The sequence below is a fragment of the Nicotiana tabacum genome, chromosome 22 (genome assembly GCF_000715075.1).
Source record: "Nicotiana tabacum cultivar K326 chromosome 22, ASM71507v2, whole genome shotgun sequence".
NCBI lineage: Eukaryota > Viridiplantae > Streptophyta > Magnoliopsida > Solanales > Solanaceae > Nicotiana > Nicotiana tabacum.
Genome location: NC_134101.1, coordinates 232,074,222 through 232,100,933, shown reverse-complemented (window position 1 = coordinate 232,100,933; position 26,712 = coordinate 232,074,222). Strand labels below are relative to the sequence as shown.

General features: G+C 38.7%; 1 protein-coding gene across 1 annotated transcript in view; it reads left to right on the top strand.

Moving 5' to 3' along the window:
- The first annotated feature begins 1,516 nt into the window (after positions 1–1,516).
- Positions 1,517–26,712, top strand: part of LOC107808867 (dehydration-responsive element-binding protein 1B-like) — a 66,494-nt gene continuing 41,298 nt past the window's right edge. The window contains exon 1 of the mRNA XM_075243455.1: positions 1,517–1,568. Coding sequence (XP_075099556.1) covers positions 1,517–1,568 — 52 coding nt within the window. The remainder of the gene's footprint in view (positions 1,569–26,712) is intronic.

Genomic DNA, 26,712 nt, shown 5'->3' with positions numbered 1-26,712 from the left:
TATCATTATTATTATTTTAACAGAGAATTGCAACATCGTGAAAATACATCTCGAACCACGTCACATCAATGCACCCGTGGTTATTGACACATTTAAACTCTATTGAGATTTGGATTTGGGTCACATAAATGTGCACCCGAGTTTAAGAAGATAACATTATTAAATACACGCCTAAAGCAATTAGCGTGTCATTATTTTGGGTAGGGCTGTGAAATTTTGCTAAACGGCCCATCCCGAAGTCTAAGTAATTTTACCAACACGTATAGAGGGCCCCGCAGCTTGTGTATTTTTGTTTGTCGAGGCTCGTATCATTCATTATTTTTAAAAGGAATTTGCAACGTTGTGGAAATGCATCTCGAACCACGTCACAATCAATGTACCCATGATTAGCGACACATTTCGACTTCGTTGAGATCTAGATTTGGGTCACATAAATGTGCACCCGAGTTTAGGGAGGTAACGTTATTAAATACGCACCTAGATAGACTAACGCGTTATTATTTTAGAGAAGGCCGTGAAATTCGCTAAACAGCCCGTCCCGAAATCTAAGTGTTTTAACATATACATTTGATGAGGGCCCCGCAATTTTGCATTTTTATTCGACGAGGCTCATCTTTTTATTTTAAGACCGATCCTAAAGTGACTACGATTTTCTACCTTTATTATCTCTACCGATAAAAGAGAGGTCCTAATTTATTTGTTGTTGGACTGAGGCAAACCACATAATAAATCTACGCCAAAGCCATCGGGCTCTAAGATAAACCCGACGAAGAGAGTGTTACGCTCAGGCCCACGCCCCTGACAGGTTATGCGCTGATTTCAGCCTAGACCCAACTATACACGGCCATCAGAGATGGACCTAGGCTGCTTATTAAAAAACTGAAAACTATATTGAGTCAAAAAAAAAACCTAACGCAACAATTCGAATTGAGCAATTATTCCTGAGTTGTCTCAATTTCATTTACTTGATGCAAGTTAGTATGGATTGTTTTGATTGTAGCTTCATACTCAGGCATGCAAGTAACTGAAGGTATTTATTTGAAGGTGTGGATCAAACTAAGGGAGGTTATTAACTAAAGCCAACTACTAGACTCAACGAACCAATTCCATGAATCTGAGTACTCACGAGTCCCAACGTTAATTCAACGATAACAATTCAGATGCGCACATTAGCTAAGTCCAGGACACTTATTCTCATGTATATGTTAAACAACGGATAGCCATATTGACTTCCAGCTCAAACTGTTTTTAGTTCTAAAAGTTTAAACTAAACAGAATCAAGCTAAATTATGCTACAGCTAATACCATTCCAAATAATAGTCCAAAAGTCCACTACAGTTCTAATTATACAGCCCAAGTTTTAACAGTAAAATACAAACCTAGACTACGCTAGGCAACCCATAACAATTATTGTCTATGTTAACCATAAATACAACTGAAATCCAAATAAACAGGGATCTGATGAACACTTTTATATCATCAACTCCATTTCAAAGCTACATCATGGTGGATTCAAATGTGTACCTGGATTGGGAAACAGGACAAGAAGAAGGAGAAGTCAGCAGCAGGTAAGCAGTAGTCAATGCAGCAACAATGGGATTCATAATAGCTCCAAAACCAATTTTTTAAAAAATAGAATAACACTCAACCCCAGCCAAGTATGAGTTTGTCAACCAACAACAATAAAAACACCCAAAATAGAACAAACTGAGCTCGAATAAGTTCAGAAGCAGAATCAATAGACTGCCAAATGAATTCAACAATCAAAGGGGCAGGAACTAATGCTTGGAATCTAAGTTCTGCCTAGCACTCAATGGAACAACATCTTTTCTTTTAAACTCTCTCTTAGAATTGATTCAAGACTCAAAATTTATTCCTATTTGATTCACTTTTCCTCTCTTCAGGTCCCTCTCCTCTCTCTAAAATCCAGCCCCCTATTATGTCCAAACCTTCCTCTATTTATCTGCCCCCCAAAATAGACCCCTCCCCTTCTCAAGAGCACTTAAACTAATACCACCACCATCTTTTGCCCATGATATTCTCTTACAGCCCATTATCATGTGTCTTGTGCCCAAAAGGTATGAGCAACTTATAATATTCAATTACCCCACATGCTATCAAGTTTTGTTACCCACTAATACTAAACAATTATATTAGTTTAATGTCATTTTAGTACCCTACTGCCAGCCCACTTAAACTAACCAATTTCTGAACTTTTCAATCCCCAAAATACCCTCCTAAAGCCTCTGAAATTACTGTCATACCCAATCCCTTTAACTGGCAACAACCCCAAATAGCTATAACCAATTCAGCTAATCAATTAACTACCTAGCCACATGAACCGATACCTAACAAGCGCATCAAAACCGAATCCAATACAGGACAATCATTGAGATTCAATTCAGAAAAATCAGCTAGAACTTGCGCTCAGATTAGTTCCAAATAGTATCCAAATAAAGCTACTAATTCAAGGCAACCTGTATTGAACTACTAAAGTCAAACTGATTCACACATACACAGGGAATAAGCTAACCATATTGGGAACCAATCCTAATTAGCTTAGACAAACAGAAATGAGCAAGGAACCAAACAAATGATGAACAACAAAGAGCAAACTTGGCCAATTTGAACAAGTAGTAACCATCAAACAATTACAAGAATAGCCGTGGTTTTATACAAATCATTATGGATACTGAATAATTCGATGTAAACAACAATACAAAAAAGAGACAAAATACAGAACAAACACAAAGCATTCGATCCTAAAGAAAGGGGTAGAAAATGAACTTACTGAACGATACTAACAGAGAAGAGAAATAAGCAAAAACCTACCAGTTTAAACGAGGACCGAGTTCGAACCTCCGACCTTTGGATTTGGGGCCAAAATGTACCCCATAGTGAACTCATCCTTGGATCATTTGATTTGGACCAAAGCAGACTTTAATCGTGTGTTTTCAATGTGAAAACACATGATTAAAGTCCAATTTGGCCTACAGATCTTCGACTGTCCACTGAACCTCGAGCTTGAAAGAACTAGGGTTTGGGGTCAAACTTCGATCTAAGATTCAAGAAAATCCAATGAGATTTGAGGGAATATGTTAATGGTTTAGGGACGAGGGAAGTCAGGTGGACGTTGGGTGTTGATTTGGGGGCGATTGGGTGAACTAAGGTTTTGGTCCGATTCTTCAGATGAATATTCGAGATGTTTGGTAATGATTCGCGGAGAAAGGGTTGTGGATTCATAGAGGGGAGGGTCTGGGGGTTCAGGGGTGTGTTTTTGGTGGTCACCGGCATCGTTGCCGCCGGGTTTACGGCGAAGGGGAGGGGTGGAGGCTGCTAGGGTTTGGGGAGGGATCGTCTTTGAGCTTGGAGACGATACAGAGAAAGAAGGGGGGGGGGGGTTCGTTTGAAGGGGCGGGGTAAGGAATTAAGGCTATATATACGGGGGGGGGGTGTTTTAATCTCGGCCGTTAGATTAATTAAGATCAACGGCCAGGATCAATGAGGTTAAACCATACGACGTCGTTTGGTTTAAGTAGGGGATCGATCTGAACCGGGTAATGGGTCGGGCCAAGGGATGGGTAAGGAGATTGAATCTCGACCATTGTATCGATTTAATCCAACGGCCTTGATTAAAAGTGACCAAACGACGTCGTTTTTAAGACGCCTCTGGCCAGGCCAGACTGGACCTGGTGCACGGGTGATTTGGGCCTGATTTCTTGCACATGAAACCGACCCAAATTTCACTCTTTTCTTCTTTTCTTTTATTTTTCTTTTAATTCCTTTTCAAATAAAAATCCTAATTAAATTATTGACAATTAACTAAAACATTAACTCCTAACACTAGCTACCATACTGAATTAAACATCAAATAAAGATAAAATTACACCATTCGGACATTAAGTGCTAAAAATGCAAAGCATATATTTTTGTGATTTTCTACTTTTGTAAAACAAACCTTGCTTACTTAAATCCTAAATTGTAAAATTAAATCCTAATTTGCAAAATCAAATCCTAAATGCACATGCAACACACACATATATTTTTTGTATTTTTCAGTAGTAAAAATAGAATAAAACGTAGACAAACAAAATACAAAATAAATTACAAACAACACACAACTATTTTATTGAATTTTTGTGGGAGTAGTTCTTGTAGGGCAAAAATCACGTGCTCACAGCTGCCCCTCTTTGTCCGGAAATACAAAAAGTTTTCGTGCAAAGATAAAGTGAGCGGATATGAGCGATTTTTGCCCGTTGGAATACTCTGTGCGAAGCATTTTTGAAAAGATTTAACTGAACCTCTGCTTCAAAGGTTTCCTACATATCCCTGGCTAAAAGGGAATCAGGTCAATGTAGTTCGGGAAGTTTTGGTAGCTGGGACTACCATGAGACTGGGATTTTGTTGTTACTGTTGTTGTTGTTGCTGCTGCTACTTACTGACCTCCTTGTTACACCTTGATAAAAATAAAGAAGTTATACTAAGCTATGGCCTATGAATTACAAAGATTTATTCTCAAACTCGGTCATGTGACTGTTGTTGCCTTGTTGCTTTGCTGTCTTGCGTTTCCTCTAATGTTTCTTTGCTTCTGACTTGACTCGTATTCCTTCTTGATTGCCGAACTTGAACTGCTTATTTCCTTCTTGTGAGCTTCGTTTCTTCGAAGTTTGAACTGCCTTCTACTGACTAGTGTTGCCTTCCTTCCGACTTCTGAATTTCAACTTATGCTGGGGATTTTTGTTGTAACCTTCTGCTTTACTGACTTCAAACTTCAATGTATTCCTCTGTTATATGGACGGGCTCCCAGCCTCAAAACTTGAAAATAAAATGCCATTCCTTTCTTCAGGTGGGCTCCTGACTTCAACATAACTTTGAAAATAAAAACGCCATTCCTTTCTTCAGGCGTGCTCCTGACCTCAACAACAACTTCGAAAAATAAATCGCCATTTCGTTCTTCCGATAGGCTCCTGACTTCAACAACAACTTAAAATAAATCGCCATTCTGTTCTTCAGGCGGACTCCTGACTTCAACAACAACTTCGAAAAATAAATCGTCATTCTGTTCTTCAGGCGGGCTTCTGACTTTAACAACAACTTCGAAAAATAGATCGTCATTCCGTTCTTCAGGCGGGCTCCTGACTTCAACAACAACTTCGAAAATAAAATCGCCATTCCGTTCTTCTAGCGGGCTCCTGACTTCATCAACAACTTAAAATAAATCGCCATTCCGTTCTTCAGGCGGGCTCCTGACTTCAACAACGACTTAAAATAACTCGACATTCCGTTCTTCAGGCGGGCTCCTGCCTTCAACAAAAACTTCGAAAAATAAATCGTCATTCCGTTCTTCAGGCGGTCTCCTGACTTCAACAACAACTTAAAATAAATCGCCATTTCGTTCTTCAGGCGGGCTCCTGACTTCAACAACAACTTCGAAAAATAAATCGCATCAGGCGGGCTCCTGACTTCAACAACAACTTCGAAAAATAAATCGCCATTGTTTCCCCTTACCTCCTGAACCATTTTCCTTGAATTATCTTTCTTCAAAACTGCTTCCCTCGAAACTTGTACTGTCTTCCTTCTTCAAAACTACTTCCCTCAAAACTGGTGTCTCATTTCTCTGCGAACTGCTGGGGATAACACTTTTTAAAAAATATGTTATCTTACTCCTTCAAAGGCTACTTCCTTTGAGACTGATGTTTTATTCCTCTTCAAACTGTTTCTTTTTGCGAAACTGGTCTTCCTCTTTTTTCTTTTTCTTTTTTTTCTTCTTCCTTCAAAGACTACCTCCCTTAAAACTCGGGTTATCTTGCTTCTTCCAAGATTGCTTTCTTTAAAACTTGTATCGCCCTTTCTCGCATACTGCTAGGGATTTTATTTCTTTCAAAACTTGTGTTATCTTCCCTCTTTCCCAAGCGGCTATCTAATCTCAAGAATTTTTTTGCAATGAGCGAAATTTTTTTGCCCCAGTTCGATAGTCTTCTTTGTGGCCATGTCTTCCTGCTGTCAATAGCATTTCCTTTTCCTGCTTCAAATCGAAGAAAAATTTGTTAGTTCAAAACGTGGTGAGTGGTCGTGCCACTCTTGCTGGGGATGGTTTTTCCCTTCTTCCTTCCCCTGCTTTGCGCTTTATCACAAAACTTGCTGGGGATGATATTCCTGCTGGGGATAGTTTTTCTTTTCTCTTCCTTCCCCGCTCTATGTTGTCCGACCATTGCGGAACTTGGTCGAGAATCTGTCGGAGTTGTTCCTGTATCTCGCAAATCTGTTGGGGATCGTCATAACCTTTTAACTGTTGCTTTTTCGTTTTTCTCCAACTTCCCCTGGAAATTTGGTCCTCTTGGGATCTCGACCCATTCATCATTTGGTCTTGCGACCAACTCCTTTTCGCTTTGTCGCCTTAACTTTGGCCTGTCCTGTTCGCATTTTGTTTTGCACCATTTTGGCAACTGGTAGTAAGCTCTGAAAATTCTTTTCAAAAACGAACTGCTGGGGAGGTAAAGTCTTTAGACCAAAAAAAGTGATGATTTCAAAAGGTAGAAAAAAAAAGAAGAAATCTTTCTGAACAAATGCTGGGGAAAAGAAAAGAAGGAAAAACTTATCTAAATAACCGATCCCAACGATCATGTCATGCATTCCAGATTAATTATCCCTGTCTATTTGTATCAATCAATCTTTCGGACGACCTCATCTTGCTGGGTATAAACAGGTACTCAACTCTTTGCCAAATGCGGATCCTTTCCGCCAATCTTGTCTTGTCACCTCATAGTGCCCTTCGAGGGGTTTTCACTAATAAGACTCTCTCGTTTCTCTCAACTCCCGTCGTCTTATGGTACCTATGAAGGTTTTCACCGATAAGACTCTCTCGTTTTATTTCTCTCATGTTCCGTCGCCTTATGGTGCCTGTGAAGGTTTTCACCGATAAAACTCTCTCATTTTATTTTATTTTTCAGCTGGCGATTGGAGTGCTGCCGATATGAGTCTCTCTGCTGGGGATTCTTTTCGACTATCAATTCATTTCCAGTTCATGATCCTCTTCTCTGCTGAGGATCGGGGTGTTATCCCCGACTTCCGTTTGCATGATTTGGCACTTCTTGGATACTGATCGGGAGGTCTTTTTGGACATCAATATGGATTTTTGTGTATGGCTAAAGAAAAGGGGTATCAAGAGTTCAAAACAATTTTGACGGGTAAAACAGTACAACTCTTGGAATCAAACTTCCTTTCCAAAATTACAAACACAAACTTCTGCCCCAGTTTTCTTGCTTGGGGATTTTTATTTTTGTTACACTATGACCGAGCCGTGAGGCACCTACGTATCCTTCTTTGAGGAATCAGGTCAAACGTAGTTCCCAATTCCTTTGTTTTTCTTGTGACTTTTCTTTTGTCTTTATTATCATTATTTTTCACTTCTTTTTTTCTTTCATTTTCATTACTGATTCCAAAAGAGGGGTGTCGCACCTCCTTTTTGCCGCGCCCGCGGGGCGCGTGGGGAGTTTTCTCCAATTAAAGGACAGTCGAAACGGGATTTATTTAATCATTTAAGAGTCGCCACCAGGGATTTTTAAGGCGTCCCAAGTCACCAATTTTAATCCCTGAATCGAGGAGAATATGACTCTGTTTATTATTCTGCGAACCAGAAATCCTGAGTAAGGAATTCTGTTAATCCGGAAGAAGGTGTTAGGCATTTCCGAATTCCGTGGTTCTAGCACGGTCGCTTAACTGTTTTTATTATTGGCTTAATTATCTTGATTTTTATTAAATACTAGATGTTATCTGTTTTTACTACCGCTTATACTTATTGTGATTGATAACCCTTCTTTGAATCGAATTACGCGTACGTATATTCGTGTTATAAATTTTAAAAATACTGAATTGTGTCACGCGTACGTGTACACAATAACTTTTGGTAATATATTTATTAAACAATCATTTTTTCGGAATTACGTCGAATCAAGAATATTTGTTTTTCTTGAATAGTGAACCGTACATCTCGGATTTTTATGAAATTGATTTAACGCCTTTGGAAAAATCCTTTTATTAAATATTCGCTCGAAATTGCGCGTACGCATAATCCGAATTTTTACTTTTAAAAATATAATCAGGGCACGCGAACGTATCCCTAATTGCGCAAAATATTTGTAATGGTTTAGGAATTTTCCACAAATTGTTTATTATATTCATGTATTTCTTTTATGTGAAAATCATGAGAAACTCCTATTTAGAGGCCTATAAATTCTTTGAAAAGAATTCGCAATCTATTAAAGGTTGTTCGTCGATTATGATTTCCGAATATAAGTTATATTCATTCCAACTATTCAAATTCAAAGAACAGAATAAAAATATGATTAATACTATTTTTAAACAAATATGACATATATATATATATATATATGCCAAAGAATAAATTGCATATGAAACTGAAAATAAATGATTCATAACTGAAATTAAATGATTCATAAAGGAAGGAAATATTTTCCGAGAATTTTTCATTATTTACTTAATGCAAATTCTATTTCTAATTATCATTGATGTAAAGTGTGGCAATTTATGTTTGTACATCTCTTTTCATTCTCATATACTCGCTTTTAATCTAATGGGCCTAATTATTTGGTCACTTTGTTTTATGAAGGTAGATAAGCATCGAATTTATAGAAAGGGAATTATTGTACAAGTTAATTCAACAAAGTTACCTTACATGCAACCTAACTGTTTGGCGTAAACATTCATAATGTTTTAACATCATGACGAGCTATACCAACTTACTTTACTCATATGATTATACTTGTCATCATACCATATAATAACTTATACCAATCTAAACAGAATCATATTTGTTACAAGATATTCTACTAATGTAACTTCTTAATCTTTACATTTAGCTAATGGTATTATGGGATGTAATCAATGGCCCATTTTTATGCCTTACTCCCTGTTTTGACAATTCACATATACCTATACCAATGAGATTTCGGAATGGCTAACATTATTACAAAAACTTTATATGAATTTCAAAATAAGACAATTTAACTCATAGCTATCAAATTGAATTCACTACTAGTTAACTAACATAAAAATGAAATTAAAACTAATGAACTTGGACAATTGGAAAATAGCATTTCAAGCTTCATGGATTTGTCATGTTGAATCTCTTTTTGACATAAAATTTAAAAGACATGTACCTGAAAATGGAGGTAGAAGAAGTAAGTTTCAGCAGTTGCAGCAGTAACAAAATCAGTAGAATATACTGATAACACAGCAAGTCTGAACAAGAATAGGATTCGAAGAGCCCAGATGCACAGTAAAAGTACTTTTAAGAAACTTCAGATTTTTAACTGAAGAATGAGATCGAACAAATCCGGACAGATTCAATACCAAGAGTAATATTTCTGATTTTTGATGTTTAGAACAAAACAGACTGAAAACTTTCAATTTCAAGAACACAGAATCAGCTTTAATACTAATTTCCGATGTAGAATTCTGTTTTAGTGTCTCTGTTTTCCTTTCTTTCTATCTTCCTTTTCAAATTTCTGTTTTTGCTTGATTTTCCTCTTTCAATCTCCTAAAATCTGCCTTAAGCTCTATCTCTCAAACTCTCTTCTTCTGAAAACTGCCCCTATTCTTTGAAAAACTCTCTCTTTTCCCTCTTAAAACTCTTCTCCAAGTCTAAAAAAACTGACTGCCCTCTTATTATGAAAAGCTGATTTCCCTCTCTCTGGAAACTGATTTTTTTCTCCTTTTTCAATCTCTTAAAGTCCCCCCTTTTAAGCTGTCCAGCTCCTGTATTTATACAGGGCTGGTTGCACCTTTGTCATGGTGGCTGGACCCTTTATCCCTTTAAAAATTAGAAAGTTTCCATTAAAAACTACTTTTTAATACTTTATGTGATCCTAACATGATTTTCAGCAGCCCCATTATCCCTTGTTCCCCCTTTATTACTTAAATATAGCCATTAACACTCCATTATCAGCTCACTATTATATCATATTACTCTTACTGTTTTATCTGTTTCATTCCCAGAAATGTCCCTAAAATCCTACTGTAATTACTGTCCAAGTTATCTAAATTAAACTTGTTTAGCAGCTAACAACCAATTCCTAAATCAAATAACATTCTGTCCTTTCATTGTTAGTTAATTGACCCAACAAACTCAATGTCTAATAACTAATGGACAAGCTAGATTCAAATTGAGCAGCTGAACTTGCATACAAACACATTAACACTACGCAGAGCTTAACAGAACCAAAAAAATTGAATTGAAATTCAGATCAACATAAATGCAGGGGCATTGTCAGTATACTGACAATGCCCTGAAACTTACTGGTTCAGAAATCAACATATACACAGCATTCATTTTGACAGACTCATTGAAATGTAAACAAGGGTGATTTAACTGACGAGTATTAATTTAAACTGATTATCTACAACAATTGTCCATAATTGGTCTAAAACAATAGAAGCAGACTTTTTTTTATTAGAATTATCATAAGTGAGAATTCATAATATAACTAATCGACGAACTTAATCGAGTCGATTACTTACATTATGAACAATCACAACCAACTGAAACAGTTTCATATTTGACCATATAGACGGGCATGAGACGAAGGTGACAGAATTAATCAAATAAAATCATGAAAAATTAACAAGCTATTAAGACAAACAACAACACACGTAGAATACACAAAATAATAGAAAAAATACCTTTGAATCTTCAATTTTAATCCGACTCGAACTCAGCTTGGATTTGGATTTTTGTTTGAAATCAAACAGACCTTAGTCGAAGTATTTTCCACTGAAAATACTTCGACTAAGGTCGATTGAACCTCAATCTTTACTTAATCTGAACAGAATCCGAAAGTTTGGTATTTTTAGGGTTCTTAAAAATTTGATTTGGGATTTAACCATTTCTGGTCAGATTCGAGAAGAACCAAACATGACACAAGGGTGGGGGTAACCTAGGGGTCATTTGGTGTCAGCTTAAAACAAATCTGAGCTTGTTCTTGTTTGGTCCGAATCTTCAAAAGAAGATTCGAGAAGCTCGGAACTGATTCGAGCCAAACAAACAACAGATCCATACTCAGGATGACTAGGGGAAGCTATGGTGTTAACTAGGTGCTGATTGGTTTAGACCAGGTTTTCAGGCCAACCTTCGATTTAAGATTCGAAGGGTTGGGGCCTGATTCGAAGGAATCTAAGGTCATATTCATGTAGGGGACGTTCAGAGGGTTCTGGGGTGTCAAGATGGTGACCGGCGGCGTTGATGCCGCCGGGTTTCAGGCGGTGGAATCCTAGGGCGGCTAGGGTTAGGAGTGGGGGTTTGGGGGACGATGATGAACAATGTAGGAGGGGGGGTGTTCAGTTAGGGGCCGGGGTAAGGCTTGGGATTTATATAGGGGTGGGGTGGATTGGTATCGTCCGTTGGATCAAGTAGAATGGATGGATAGGATCAATCCACTTAACCAAACGACATCGTTTGGTTTAAGTTAGGGAAAGGGGTCAACCCGGGGGTGAAATGGATCGGGTCTGGGTGAGTTTTTGAGGCCGTAGGATCAGGATGGATGAACGGTTCAGATTTGATTGCCCTAAACGTCGTCGTTTCTTTTGTGCAGGGGCTGAACTGGACCGTTTGATTGACATGAATCAACGGCCCAGATTAAAAATCCCGAAGCGACGTCGTTTGGTCTGGTCTGAATTGGACCGGACAGGGGATGTTGGGCTGTTGGGGTAATTGGGCCTGGATTTAAATCCAGGTCCGATTTTTTTTTTATTCCTTTTTCAACTAATTCATTTTCTAATTTAAATTTTCAATTTAAACAATTTTAACTTCACAATATATTAATTACTCTATAACAACTATTTAACACATAGTCAAAACATTAATCACACAGTAACACATTTAAAAATAGAACGAATGCATATTTTTTGTGATGTTATTTAAATTATCTCTTAAATGCATAATTAAATCATATATGCATGCAATATGTATTTTATTTTATTTTTCATTTTATTATGACAAAAATAAACATTTACGGACATAACACAAATATTTAACATCACGCAAAATTCAAAGATTACACAGTAAAAGAAATTTATTTTATTTTTGATTTATTTTGGAGTAGTTTTCGTTAAGGCAAAAATCACGTGCTCACAGCTGCCCCTCTTTGTGCGGAAACTCGAAGAGTTTTCGTGCAAAGATAAAGTGAGCGGATACGAGCGATTTTTGCCCGTTCGAATACTCCGTGGGAAGCATTTTTGAAAGATTTGACCGAACCTCTGCTTCAAAGGTTTCCTACATATCCTTGGCTATAAAGGAATCAGGTCAGTGTAGTTCGGGAATTTTTGGGTAGCTGGGACTACCGTGGGACTGTGATGTTACTGCTGCTTCGTGCTGTTTTTTACTGCTTGCTGACCTCCTTATTACACCTTACTTCCAAGGTAATACAAAAATTAAACTAGATTATGGTACAGGAATTATAAAAATCTTATCTAGATCATGCCCTTGCGTTTCTTGTTGTCTTGATATCTTGGTGAATCTTGGGCATTTGGCTTATTCCGTATTCCTTTTGGAACTCTTGTTGTTTCTTGCTGGGGATTCTGTTGGACTTCTCTGCTTTATTGATTCTATGTGTGCTCCTTTTCCATATAAGCGGACTTTTGATTTCAACATTTCAATTTCATTCCCTCGTTCTTCAGGTGGGTGCCTTGACTGTTTCTTTTCTTTCTTCATCCTCATTCTCCAGGTGGACGCCTGACTTCTTCAATTCTTCATCCTCATTCTCCAGGTGGACGCCTGACTTTTTTAATTCTTCATCCTCATTCTCCAGGTGGACGCCTGATTTCTTCAATTTCTTTATCCTCATTCTCCAGGTGGACGCCTGACCTCTTTAATTCTTTGTCCTCATTCTCCAGGTGGATGCCTGACTTCTCCTTTTCTCATCCTCATTCTCCAGGTGGGCGCCTGACTTCTTTAATTCTTTGTCCTCATTCTCCAGGTGGACGCCTGACTTCTTTAATTCTCTGTCCTCATTCTCCAGGTGGACGCCTGACTTCTTTAATTCTTTGTCCTCATTCTCCAGGTGGACGCCTGACTTCTCTAATTTCTTATCCTCGTTCTCCAGGTGGACGCCTGACTTCTTTAATTCTCATCCTCATTCTCCAGGTGGACGCCTGACTTCTTTAATTCTCTGTCCTCATTCTCCAGGTGGACGCCCGACTTCTTCTTTCTTTATCCTCATTCTCCAGGTGGACGCCTGACTTCTCCTTTTCTCATCCTCATTCTCCAGGTGGACGCCTGACTTCTTTAATTTCTTCATCAGGTATTTCCTGACACAAATATTGTATTTGCCCCTGTTTTAAATCAAAGAAAACTTCGTTAGTTTAAAGCAGGTTGGTTTGCTGTGGTATTCTTGCAGATGGTGATGCTTCTCTTTATCTCTCTTTATTGCCTCGGAATGGTTGAAAAGACTATTTTGTCTTTGTAATTGATCCTTGACTATAGGATTCCCTTTTGTATGTTTTCCTTCAAAACCTTTTAACTGTAGTCATATGCCCCTTCTGACTTTGCTGATCCATTTTTGATTTCACCTTTCTTACACCCATATTTTATCTACCACCTTTCGTGGCTGTATCTTGCAACCTTGAATCTTGGTAGCATACCTTGACATTCCTTCTTATTTTGTTTGGAATAAAACTTATCTCAAAGCTTGGAGAAAGTAAGATTATTAGTGGCGAAATACGCTGATTTCGACAATTATAGAATGAAAAGAAAAATCCAATTTTGGATGACTGTTGGAGCAAGAATGAAAACTTATCTGATTGGAGTTACTGGCACCAATGATCATGGTATGCATTTCGGATTAATCAACCCAGTCTTTTAATCAATCTCCTTTCAATTGTCTCATTTTTGTTTTTGCCAAAATTTCCCTAACCCAACTTCATTTTTCATTTCACAGACCTGTTGGACTTGCAAAGTCTTAAAGAGTTTTCACTGATAAACTTTCCTCATTTGTTCATTTTTCACTTCCTTTTCGCCTTATGGTGCCTACGAAGGTTTTCACCAATAAGACTCTCTCATTTTACTTTTCTCTCAACTTCTGTCGCCTTATGGTGCCCGTGTGGGTTTTCACCTATAAGACTCTCTCGTTTTTACTTTCTTTTCTTGTTTGTACCAGAGTATTATGAACCATCTTCATTTGCTTGACTCAGCATTTTTATAAGATTGGTCGAAAGGTCTTTCTGGTATGGGGTTAGGAATGGAAAAGCTTAAACAATTTTGGTATGTGTTTAAAATTACAACTCTTGGAATCTTTTCTTATTCCCAATACAATTCTTGCCCCAGTTCCTTGATTGGGGTCGCTTGATGTTTCTTTTTGTGCACATTTTATGTATATTGTGCACCCTATGACCGAGTCGTGAAGCGCCTACGTATCCTTCTTTGAGGAATCAGGTCAAACGTAGTTCACCTGATGATAGTGTTTTTTTTTTATTATATTATTTTTTTTATTGATTCCAAGAGAGGGTAGGAAAGAAACAAGTATGGCTCAAAGGGGAAACAAATGGTATAGTGTTTGGATAGCAGAATAAATTGCCTTTGTCATTCCAATCTTCAAAATAATGCTAAATACAACCACTCAAAAAGTTATGCATAATATCTCTTTACCGCGTCAGAATTGATCGCCATATCTATGCATTTGCCTTCAATGTCTGTTAAGCATAGTGCACCATTCGATAATACTCTAGTCACAATGAATGGTCCTTGCCAATTCGGGGCAAATTTGCCCTTTGCTTCAACCTGATGTGGAAGAATACGTTTCAGCACATGCTGACCTACTTCAAACTTCCGAGGACGCACCTTTTTGTTGTATGCTCTTTCTATTCTTCTTTGATATAATTGACCATGGCATACTGCGGTCAATCGTTTTTCATCAATCAAGTTTAACTGTTCCAGACGGGTTTTGACCCATTCATCATCATCAATCTTTGCTTCGGCGATGATCCGAAGGGAAGGAATTTCAACTTCTGCAGGAATTACTGCTTCAGTGCCATATACCAACAAATAAGGAGTGGCTCCTACTGAAGTGCGAACAGTAGTGCGGTATCCCAATAACGCAAATGGTAATTTTTCATGCCATTGTTTTGAACCTTCTATCATTTTCCGAAGTATCTTCTTTATGTTTTTGTTGGCTGCTTCTACTGCTCCATTTGCCTTGGGCCGATATGGGGTAGAGTTGCGATGTGTAATCTTAAACTGTTGACATACTTCCTTCATTAGGTTGCTGTTAAGATTAGCACCGTTATCTGTGATGATCACCTTCGGGATTCCGAATCAACATATGATATTTGAGTGGACAAAATCGACCACAGCTTTCTTGGTCACTGATTTGAATGTCTTGGCCTCAACCCATTTGGTAAAATAATCAATAGCTACCAGAATGAACCTGTGCCCATTGGATGCTGCCGGCTCAATTGGTCCAATCACATCCATGCCCCAGGCAACGAAGGGCCATGGTGCCGACATTGTGTGCAACTCGGATGGCGGAGAATGAATCAAATCTCCGTGTATTTGGCATTGATGACACTTGCGCACAAAACTGATACAATCTCGCTCCATGGTAAGCCAATAGTAACCAGCTCGGAGGATTTTCTTTGCCAACACATATCCACTCATGTGGGGTCCGCAAACTCCTGAATGTACTTCAGACATGACAGCTGTAGCTTGTCTGGCATCTATGCATCTTAATAATCCAAGATCTGGTGTTCTTTAATACAAAACTCCTCCGCTTAAGAAGAATCCATTTGCTAATCGCCTAATGGTCCTCTTTTGATCTCCTGTGGCTTGTGCGGGATATATCCCCATTCTGATATACTCCTTGATGTCGTGGAACCATGGTTCACCATCAAATTCTTCTTCAACCATATTGCAATAAGCGTGTTGATCGTGGACTTGAATATGTATCGGATCTACATAAGCTTTGTCCGGATGGTGCAACATTGATGCCAGGGTAGCCAATGCATCGGCCACCTCATTATGGATTCTTGGAATATGTTGGAATTCCACTGATTGAAACCGCTGACAAAGATCATGTAGACATTGTCGGTATGGTATGAGCTTCAAGTCTCGGGTTTCCCATTCTCCTTGAATTTGATGTACCAAAAGATCCGAATCACCCATGACTAAGATTTCTCGGATACCCATGTCTGCAGCTAGCCTTAACCCCAAAATGCAAGCTTCATATTCAGCCATATTATTGGTGCAATAAAATCGCAATTGAGCCGTAACAGGATAGTGATTCCCTGTTTCAGAAATGATTACAGCTCCTATTCCGACTCCTTTCATGTTAGCGGCTTCATCAAAGAAAAGTTTCCAACCAGGTTTTTCCATTTATTCCACCTCGTCGATATGCATTGTTTCTTCATCAGGAAAATAAGTCTTCAACGGCTCATATTCCTCATCGACCGGGTTTTCGGCTAAATGATCGGCCAGTGCTTGAGCCTTCATTGCAGTTCTAGTCACATAGATGATGTCGAATTCCGTGAGCAATATCTGCCACTTTGCAAGTCTTCCCGTTGGCATAGGCTTTTGAAAAATGTATTTCAATGGATCCAACCGAGAAATGAGGTAAGTAGTGTAGGATGACAAATAGTGTTTCAATTTTTGAGCTACCCATGTTAGGGCGCAACATGTCTTTTCCAGATGAGTATACTTGACCTCATAAGCTGTGAACTTCTTGCTAAGGTAGTAGATGGCCTGTTCTTTTCTGCTAGTAAGGTCATGTTGTCCCAATACGCAACCAAATGAATTTTCCAAAACCGTTAAGTAAAGAATCAAAGGTCTTCCTGGCTCTGGCGGGACCAACACGGGTGGGTTTGACAAGTACCCTTTTATTTTGTTGAACGCTTCTTGACACTCATCGGTCCATTTGACCGCAGCATCCTTTTTTAACAATTTTAAAATTGGCTCACAGGTTGTCGTGAGCTGAGCAATAAACCTGCTGATATAATTTAACCTCCCCAACAAACTCATTACTTCAGTTTTGTTTTTTGGAGGTGGCAGTTCTTGGATGGCTTTAATCTTTGACGGATCTAGCTCGATGCCTCATCGACTGACTATGAATCCCAGCAACTTTCCGGATGGAACTCCAAATGCGCATTTGGCAGGGTTAAGCTTGAGGTTGTATCTGCGAAGTCTCAAGAAAAACTTCCTCAAATCCCCAACGTGGTCGGCCTGATGCTTTGATTTTATGATCACATCATCCACGTACACCTCAATTTCCTTGTGTATCATATCATGAAACACTGTGGTCATTGCTCTCATATAGGTTGCCCCGGCGTTCTTTAAACCGAATGGCATTACCCGATAGCAATAAGTTCCCCATGGTGTGATGAATGCCGTCTTTTCTGCATCTTCTTCATCCATTAGAATTTGATGATACCCGGCATAACAATCCACGAAAGATCCTATATCATGTTTGGCACAATTGTCGATCAAAATATGGATATTGGGTAATGGGAAATTATCCTTTGGACTTGCTTTGTTGAGATTGCGATAGTCGACGCATACTCTAATTTTGCCGTCTTTCTTTGGCACAGGAACGACATTAGCCAACCAAACAGGATATCGAGTGACTCGAATGACCTTTGCTTCCAATTGTTTGGTGATTTCTTCCTTAATTCTCATACTCATATCAGGCTTGAATTTTCTCAGTCTCTGCTTGACAGGAGGCACCGTTGGATCGGTGGGCAATTTGTGGACCACTAAATCAGTGCTCAAACCCGGCATGTTGTCATACGACCATGCAAAAATATCTTTGAATTCTATGAGTGCTTTAATTAACTCTTCTCGGATCTTTGGTTCGAGATGGACACTTATTTTAGTTTCCCGGACATTACTCGTGTCCCCTATATTGACGTCCTCGGTATCACTCAAGTTAGGTTTGATTTTTTCCTCAAAGTGAATTAACTCTTTACTAATCTCTTCAAAAACCTCATCTTCATCATATTCTGATTCATAATCACAATATATTTCTTGAATTAATATTTCGGAACCAGATTGCTTTTTAAGACTGGGCTGAGGATTCCTCATGCATGCCATATCACTAGAGCCAGCGTAAAAGGAACTGTACAGAAAAAAAGAAAAGAAAGCTATTAGGAATGATAATAAAAAGGAAACTGCTTTTTATTGGATGATGAAAGATAACAAGGTTTTGCACACTTCAAACCAACTGTAAGACAAACTTTGGGATTACAACCTTGAAATAACCCAAACAAACTGAAAGAAAATCAAAATAAACTACCAAGACTCCTTTCGAATTGGGAGAGGAGTGGCTTTCCGATTATTGAGCTTTGTTTCTGGCCCAACGAATTGAACTTCTGCGTTGCTACACCCTTCTCTTTCCAACATATTCACATCACTAAACAATTTCTCGAACCTTTCAATTAATTCCTTCTCAGGATTGACCCGCGATTTAGGAATTGTTGTTATCGGGCGATTTTTAGCGCCGGTCTTGACAAAAGACTTTGACAGATGTGGTACTGGTTTTGGAAGAACCCATGCTTGGTGTTTCAACTTCCTGGCCCTTATCACGTCGTTGGCGGTGGGTATGAACCCTAAACCGAATGTTCCCCAGTTCTCGGGGAGAGATACTGGTTGTACAATTCCTTGCAGAGATAAGCCCAGACCTTTGCCGGGTATAAAGCCATTCTTTAACATTTCATAAGCTATCATGACTGAATGCAGAGGATATCTTTGGATTCGGAAGGTATTTCCCTTCTGGAATTTTCTCTATCGACACTGTGTTTGTCACTTGGTATACCCATGGTCCCTGGTCATTTTCTGTTCCCTCAACCGGTACAATGGTACTGCTATGAGCATTTAAACTTTCTTCTCCATGCACGACTATTTCTTGATGATCCTATTCAAACTTGACAGCCTGATGTAGTGTTGACGGGACTGCTTTAGCGGCATGGATCCATGGTCGACCCAATAACAAGTTGTAAGAAACAGATATGTCCAACACTTGGAATTCCATTGTGAATTCAACTGGCCCTATAGTTAGTTCCAACACTATGTCGCCAAATGAATCTCTGCTTCCACCGTCAAATCCTCGTACATAGATACTATTCTTCTGGATCCTCTCCTCTTTAATTTTTAATTTGTTTAAAGTGGAGAGAGGGCATATGTTTGCACTTGACCCATTGTCAACCAATACCCGAGTTACTACGGAGTTTTCACATTTCACGGTGAGGTAAAGAGCTCTATTGTGCTCGGTACCTTCCACAGGCAATTCATCATCAGCAAATGTAAATCTGTTTGTCTCAAAAATTCTGTTGGCTATTTTTCCCAAATGATTTACAGAGATCTTTTCAGGAACATGAGCCTCATTCAGGATTTTCATCAACGCCAGACGGTGCTCCTCTGAATGGATCAGTAATGACAACAATGAAATTTGAGCGGGGGTCTTCTTTAATTGATCCACAACAGAATAATCGTGGAGTTTCATTTTTCTCAAAAACTCCTCCGCCTCTTCTTCCGTCACAGCTTTCTTTGTTGTCATTGGATTGTTTTTAGCTTTTCTCAGTTCTTCGGGAGTAAAACATCTTCCCGAACGAGTCAAGCCTTGCACCTCACACACTTCTTCCTTGATTTCTTTTCCCTTGTACATTACAGTCACTCATTCGTAGTTCCATGGGATGGCTTTGTTGTTGATGACCGGCAGCTGGATTACAGGTGCAATAATAACCCGATCTGTACGGGCTCCTTCCACGAATACAATGGGTTTGTTAGAAACCCCTGGTACTATCACTTTAGGCCTTTCTTGTTTTGTGGCAACTTTGCTCGATGATCCCTCATCGACTATCATAGACGGTTCATCACCATTTTTGTTCTACTTAGACACCGGCTTCTCCCCCATTAACTGCTTATCTGGCTTGGTTTCATGAGACTTGATCATCATGACAGTTTGTGACGGCTTCTTTGTCTCCCCATCAGCTTGTATGATTTCTATCATATTAGCCTCTTGATGGGCTGGCATTGGATTTCTATTGATATTTGGAGCTTCGGGGTTTTGAACCTCGATTTTATTAGTATCAATCAGCTCTTGTATTGCATTTTTCAAATGCCAACATTTCTCCGTATCATGGCCTGGTGCACCGGAGCAATATTCACAGCTAATGGTGTAATCCCGATTCTTTGGTGGAGGATTGGGTAGTTTGGATTGTATTGGTCTCAACATGTCTAGCTGTTTCAGCCTGTGGAACAGACTAGTGTAAGACTCTCCCAATGGAGTGTAAGTTTTCTTTTTCTGTTCCCTCTCTCCCCTGAATGCTGGCCTAGGCCTGAAACCTGGTCCGGGGTAGGCTCGTGGGTAAGTATTTGGTGTGACGGGAGCACGCCAATTGGTGTGAACAGGTGGCTGATTGTATGCTTGAGCATGGTTAATGGAAAAATGAGGTTCTGAAGGGTGACAGTAGTTTTGGGATGAATCATGGTGGTAAGCTGATTGGCGAGGTCGTTGTTGATTGTAGTAAAGCGGTGAACCTCTGGGTCCCGGCCAAATTCCTGAATCAACTACCGCTGCTTCCTCTCTCTTCTTCCTTCCAATTCCTCCTACCCCGCCTTGAATAGCTTGAGTAGTTGCCTTAATTGCTGAATAGCTCATGATTTTATTTGTCTTGAGGCCTTCTTCCACCATACCTCCCATCTTCACTACTTCGTTGAATGATTTCCCAACTGCTGAAACCAAGTGGGCATAGTAAGTTGGTTCCAAGGCTTGGAGGAAGTAGTCTACCATTTCGCTCTCCTTCATAGGAGGATCCACTCTTGCTGCCTGTTCTCTCCACCGAAAACCATACTCTCTGAAACTTTCATTGTGTTTCTTCTCAAATTTGGTCAAAGATAATCGATCTGGGATGATTTCCAGATTGTATTGGAAATGGTATGCGAATACCTGTGCCAGGTCATCCCAGGTGTACCATCTTCCATGGTCCTGGCATGTATACCACTCCAAAGCTGATCCGCTTAGACTTTGACTGAAGTATGCCATTAATAATTCATCCTTTCCCCCAGCTCCTCGCATCTTGCTACAGAAACCCCTTAAGTGGGCTACTGGGTCGCTGTGCCCGCTGTATAGGTCAAATTTGGGCATTTTGAAGCCAACTGGCAATTGTACATTAGGGAATAAGCATAAATCTTTGTATGCTACACTGACTTGTCCACCTAATCCCCGCATGTCTCGGAATGACTGTTCTAGACTTTTGACCTTCCTGAACATCTCTTCTTGTTCAGCATTTTTGGCTGGTTTGTCAATTTCGGTTGGGAGATCAAACCGAGGAGCAGTTAAATTGATTTCGGAGGCTTTGAAGGTGGGCTCCGGGGGGTAATATTGGTTGTCTTGGGCTTGGAATGTAGGCTCACTAGGAGATTTGTGAAATGTAGCATGGGGAGGTGCTACGAAAACAGGAGTCATAGGTGGAGGAAAGTACGGAACTGGCTTTGGAGGTGGAGACTGTGGTGTCTGAGAGGTGGTGCCTCGGTAGTGCTGATAAATGGGGAAACTTGGGGATAATTCAGTGGTGATATTATCCTGAGTTTGGGTCATTGATGGAGCAGGGTTATTTGGGTAAGATGGGGGTAACTGCCCTGTAGACCAAGCTTGGTACATCTCAGCCATTTGCTGCTTGAGCTTAAACATCTCCTCTTTCATTTTCCCGACATCCATCTCTTCTATTTCCATACCTGTGTCAATATCTGGGATAGACATACTTTCGGGTATTGGTCCTTTTGATCTTGTGTGATAGTGATAATATGCCAGTATACTCTTTAGAGAAACTAACTGCTTGAATTCTGAAATGAACAAACTTGTTAGTTTTGAGAGTTTAACACATATATAATCATACGTTGAGATGCAATGCTCCTAGACAAATAATCCCTTTCTATTATGCATTTGCTCGGCTGCTTGTGTCGTCCCAGTTTTTCTTGAAATTTTTATTGTTATTCATTTTTATTTATTATACATATCTTTTATCGTGGTGGTCGAATCTGAGAGATTGCCTATGTATCATGCTCTTTACATGAATCAGACCTTGCGTAGTTCGGACCAAAGACAATCATTTTTATTCATTACACAAAGATGAAATTACATTTGAAAACTTTAAGAAAATGGCTTGAAAACACACACACTTAAATCAAAATAAAAAATACAATTCATGACATCTCACAACATGCCCCACTTTCCATTTTTATTGTCAAATATTGGATTATCTGTTTAATGTGGTGCTTGACCCGGATGGCCTCCCAACGTACGATACATCCTTTCCAACTCCATTGCTAGATGACGAGCAAAAGTGGGCGCATGCTCAGTAAATATTTCATAATCCATTCCTTGGCAGTTTACATAACTTTGAGATGTGAAGACTGCCAGGTCGTGGATTTGTGCCCTGATAACTTGGAGACGTTGGTCTTGGTCTTGCAATTGCTGCTGACGAGTGGTGGCTATATCTCTGACACAGTTCTCACGATCTAGAGCTGATTCTAACAAAGCTCGGAGTCTGGCCTGCTCTAATCTTGCTTGCGCTCTTTCCCTGTCGAGGTCTGCTTGTTGGTGTTCTCTGTTGCATCTTCTTGCCTCTTCTAGTTGTGCACGAAGCTGGTCTTCTGATCGTATCCAATAATCTTTTTCCTTCTTGAATTGTGCCTTGTCTTTTTCGGATTGCCTATCTTGGCGTTCCTTGTTAGATCTGGCTTCTTCGTTTAATTGTTGGATCTTTTCTTTTGCTTTGCTCAATGCCCTTTCATTTTCCGCAAGAATGGAATCATAATCTTGCATTCTTTCAAAGAGATTGGCGATGGTTTTTTGATCCTTCCAGCTCCTCTTTGGCGTTTCAGAAACATTTTTCATTTTTTGGAATCGAGCATGAAGATTTTTATTCTCACAAGCTAGACTCTTTTTCTCGCCTTCGGCTTCTTGTGCTTGCAAATCTTTTTCCAAACTGAGGCTTCTTAGATTTTCTTTTAGGGCATGGATAGTTGCTTTGTACCCTTTTTCCTTTTCTCCCCAGATCAACCGTTCTTGAATTTTATCATTGAAGTTTTGAACATGGGGTCTTTTTGTTGGCCTTTTTAGCTCAGGTTCTGGTACATCATCCACGCGAGACCGTTTTTCGAACCACCTTGCATATCCAAGATTCATCTCACCCTTTGTAGTGTCTGGGACTTGAGTATCACTTTTCAAGTATCGACATCCATTCCACATCTGCTGAAGTAGAGCTTCGGGAATAGTGGCTTCTGGGTGTAATTCGATTACTTGCATACTCAAATCTTCATCATCAGGAACTATTTGATATCTCCCTAGTCGCCTTAAGACTCTTAGTGGTGCATACGGCTGAATGCTTCTTAATCCCAATAGTAGTAGATAACTATTTGAGGTTGACATATGTATTACTTCCCTCATCGGGAGCCATTCCAGAGTCCATTCAATTTGACTTGCCATTAAAGCCTTTAGATGAGATACCCATGCTTCTATCCCTTCTGGAGCTTGATAATTTTTTGTTCTTTCCTCATAGCTCTCGATGCAATTATCATTTTTTTGACCCATATTGTATGATCTTGGGCTGTTGTTGGAGATGCTCCATCACCCACATTTGTAACAAAATTTTGCATCCTTCGAAGACCGTTGCTCCTGATTTATATAAAGTCAGAGCCCGATAAATACCTGATAGAATGATGGGGACAAGGGTGTGATTTTCTTTGGTGGTAAGGATTTGCACAACTTTTGCGGTGCGAATATCAATTGTTCGCTCTTTATTTGGGAAGACCATGACTCCTAGAAAAGCCACCATGAAAGCAAATCGACGGTGAATCTGCCAAGTGTCTTTGTTTTGCTTATTAGTAAGGCCTTTTTCATGAATTTCAAACCCATCTGACTTTCCGAACCTTGAATACAAAAAGTTGAAGGAACAACATCCATTGATGACATTGCTTTTCCTGATTTGACTGCTGATGTTCAAAAGACCGAAGAATCGATGTACTGAAGGAGCCTTTGTGAATATCAAGCTTTGATTTCTTAAACTTCCGTCAAAACCAATATATCCAGCTATCTCCTCTAATGTAGGAGTAAGCTCGAAGTCAGAGAACGAAAAACATTGTGAACAGGATCCCAGAAAGTTACTAACGCCGCAATCAGATCATCACGGGGTTTAACTTTCATAATGTCCGTGAGATTTCCCAAATGCTTGACGACCCATTTTTTACCGTCTTCGCCTAAATCATACCACCACATTTGAAGCTGACATAGAAATTCTTCTGTACTTGTGGATGAGGGGCTTTGTGTGATGCTCATTTTGCATCTGAAATTTAATTTTGATAAAGTCAAAATTCATTTTTGAAAATTTATACTAAAAAAAAATAATTTTCGAATTTTTTATTTATTTATTAAATACCTTTATTTCAAGATTTAAAACCTTTTTTTTCGAAATTTAAAACAACCCATTTTATTCCTTTCTTCTTACCATGATTTTATTTAAGCTGGTCAACAAGCATGTTCGAGGCAAATGAATGCACAAGTAACAAGTAGGATGCATCATGATGGTCTTTTTATTTTGGGTTCACCTGTCCTAGACAGACCCAACCCCTGTGTTGAGTCTCCAAGGCCAAATGCATATGATGCAAATATTCGTTCCTACTAGGGATCCGGTACATGGCTGAGTTATTCTAAGTGTAAAACCTTAGGTTGATTGTTCTAAACCTGGCTTACCCAAACGGACAGTTTGAGCCGAAGCGGGGGCAACGTACCGGGAGCACGAAAGTCTGTCCGGCCTAGTTACTTGTCCCAACTCCGTCTTATTTGGTATGACTCTAACAGAAAGGTGGGTCACGCGCACGTGTACACCATAAATTCAGAAGACTCAGAAAGAAGGGGGTTTCGTAGCAGTTGTATATATTCACAATTCAAATAATATTAAAGCGGTAAAAAAACATTTAGCATATTAGCATATAAACAGTTGAAAATCATATAGTAAATAAAGCCAATTAACACAGATTATTAAGCTCGAATTCTTTAAACCTTGAACCAATGGTTCTGGGTTACAGTTTCACTTTTGTTCCCCAGCAGAGTCGCCAGAGCTGTCGCACCTCCTTTTTGCCGCGCCCGCGGGGCGCGTGGGGAGTTTTCTCCAATTAAAGGACAGTCGAAACGGGATTTATTTAATCATTTAAGAGTCGCCACCTGGGATTTTTAAGGCGTCCCAAGTCACCAATTTTAATCCCTGAATCGAGGAGAATATGACTCTGTTTATTATTCTGCGAACCAGAAATCCTGAGTAAGGAATTCTATTAATCCGGAAGAAGGTGTTAGGCATTTCCGAATTCCGTGGTTCTAGCACGGTCGCTTAACTGTTTTTATTATTGGCTTAATTATCTTGATTTTTATTAAATACTAGATGTTATCTGTTTTTACTACCGCTTATACTTATTGTGATTGATAACCCTTCTTTGAATCGAATTACGCGTACGTATATTCGTGTTATAAATTTTAAAAATACTGAATTGTGTCACGCGTACGTGTACACAATAACTTTTGGTAATATATTTATTAAACAATCATTTTTCGGAATTACGTCGAATCAAGAATATTTGTTTTTCTTGAATAGTGAACCGTACATCTCGGATTTTTATGAAATTGATTTAACGCCTTTGGAAAAATCCTTTTATTAAATATTCGCTCGAAATTGCGCGTACGCATAATCCGAATTTTTACTTTTAAAAATATAATCAGGGCACGCGAACGTATCCCTAATTGCGCAAAATATTTGTAATGGTTTAGGAATTTTCCACAAATTGTTTATTATATTCATGTATTTCTTTTATGTGAAAATCATGAGAAACTCCTATTTAGAGGCCTATAAATTCTTTGAAAAGAATTCGCAATCTATTAAAGGTTGTTCGTCGATTATGATTTCCGAATATAAGTTATATTCATTCCAATTATTCAAATTCAAAGAACAGAATAAAAATATGATTAATACTATTTTTAAACCCAACTATTCAAATTCAAAGAACAGAATAAAAATATGATTAATACTATTTTTAAACAAATATGACATATATATATATATATGCCAAAGAATAAATTGCATATGAAACTGAAAATAAATGATTCATAAAGGAAGGAAATATTTTCCGAGAATTTTTCATTATTTACTTAATGCAAATTCTATTTCTAATTATCATTGATGTAAAGTGTGGCAATTTATGTTTGTACATCTCTTTTCATTCTCATATACTCGCTTTTAATCTAATGGGCCTAATTATTTGGTCACTTTGTTTTATGAAGGTAGATAAGCATCGAATTTATAGAAAGGGAATTATTATACAAGTTAATTCAACAAAGTTACCTTACATGCAACCTAACTGTTTGGCGTAAACATTCATAATGTTTTAACATCATGACGAGCTATACTAACTTACTTTACTCATATGATTATACCTGTCATCATACCATATAATAACTTATACCAATCTAAACAGAATCATATTTGTTACAAGATATTCTACTAATGTAACTTCTTAATCTTTACATTTAGCTAATGGTATTATGGGATGTAATCAATGGCCCATTTTTATGCCTTACTCCCTGTTTTGACAATTCACATATACCTATACCAATGAGATTTCGGAATGGCTAACATTATTACAAAAACTTTATATGAATTTCAAAA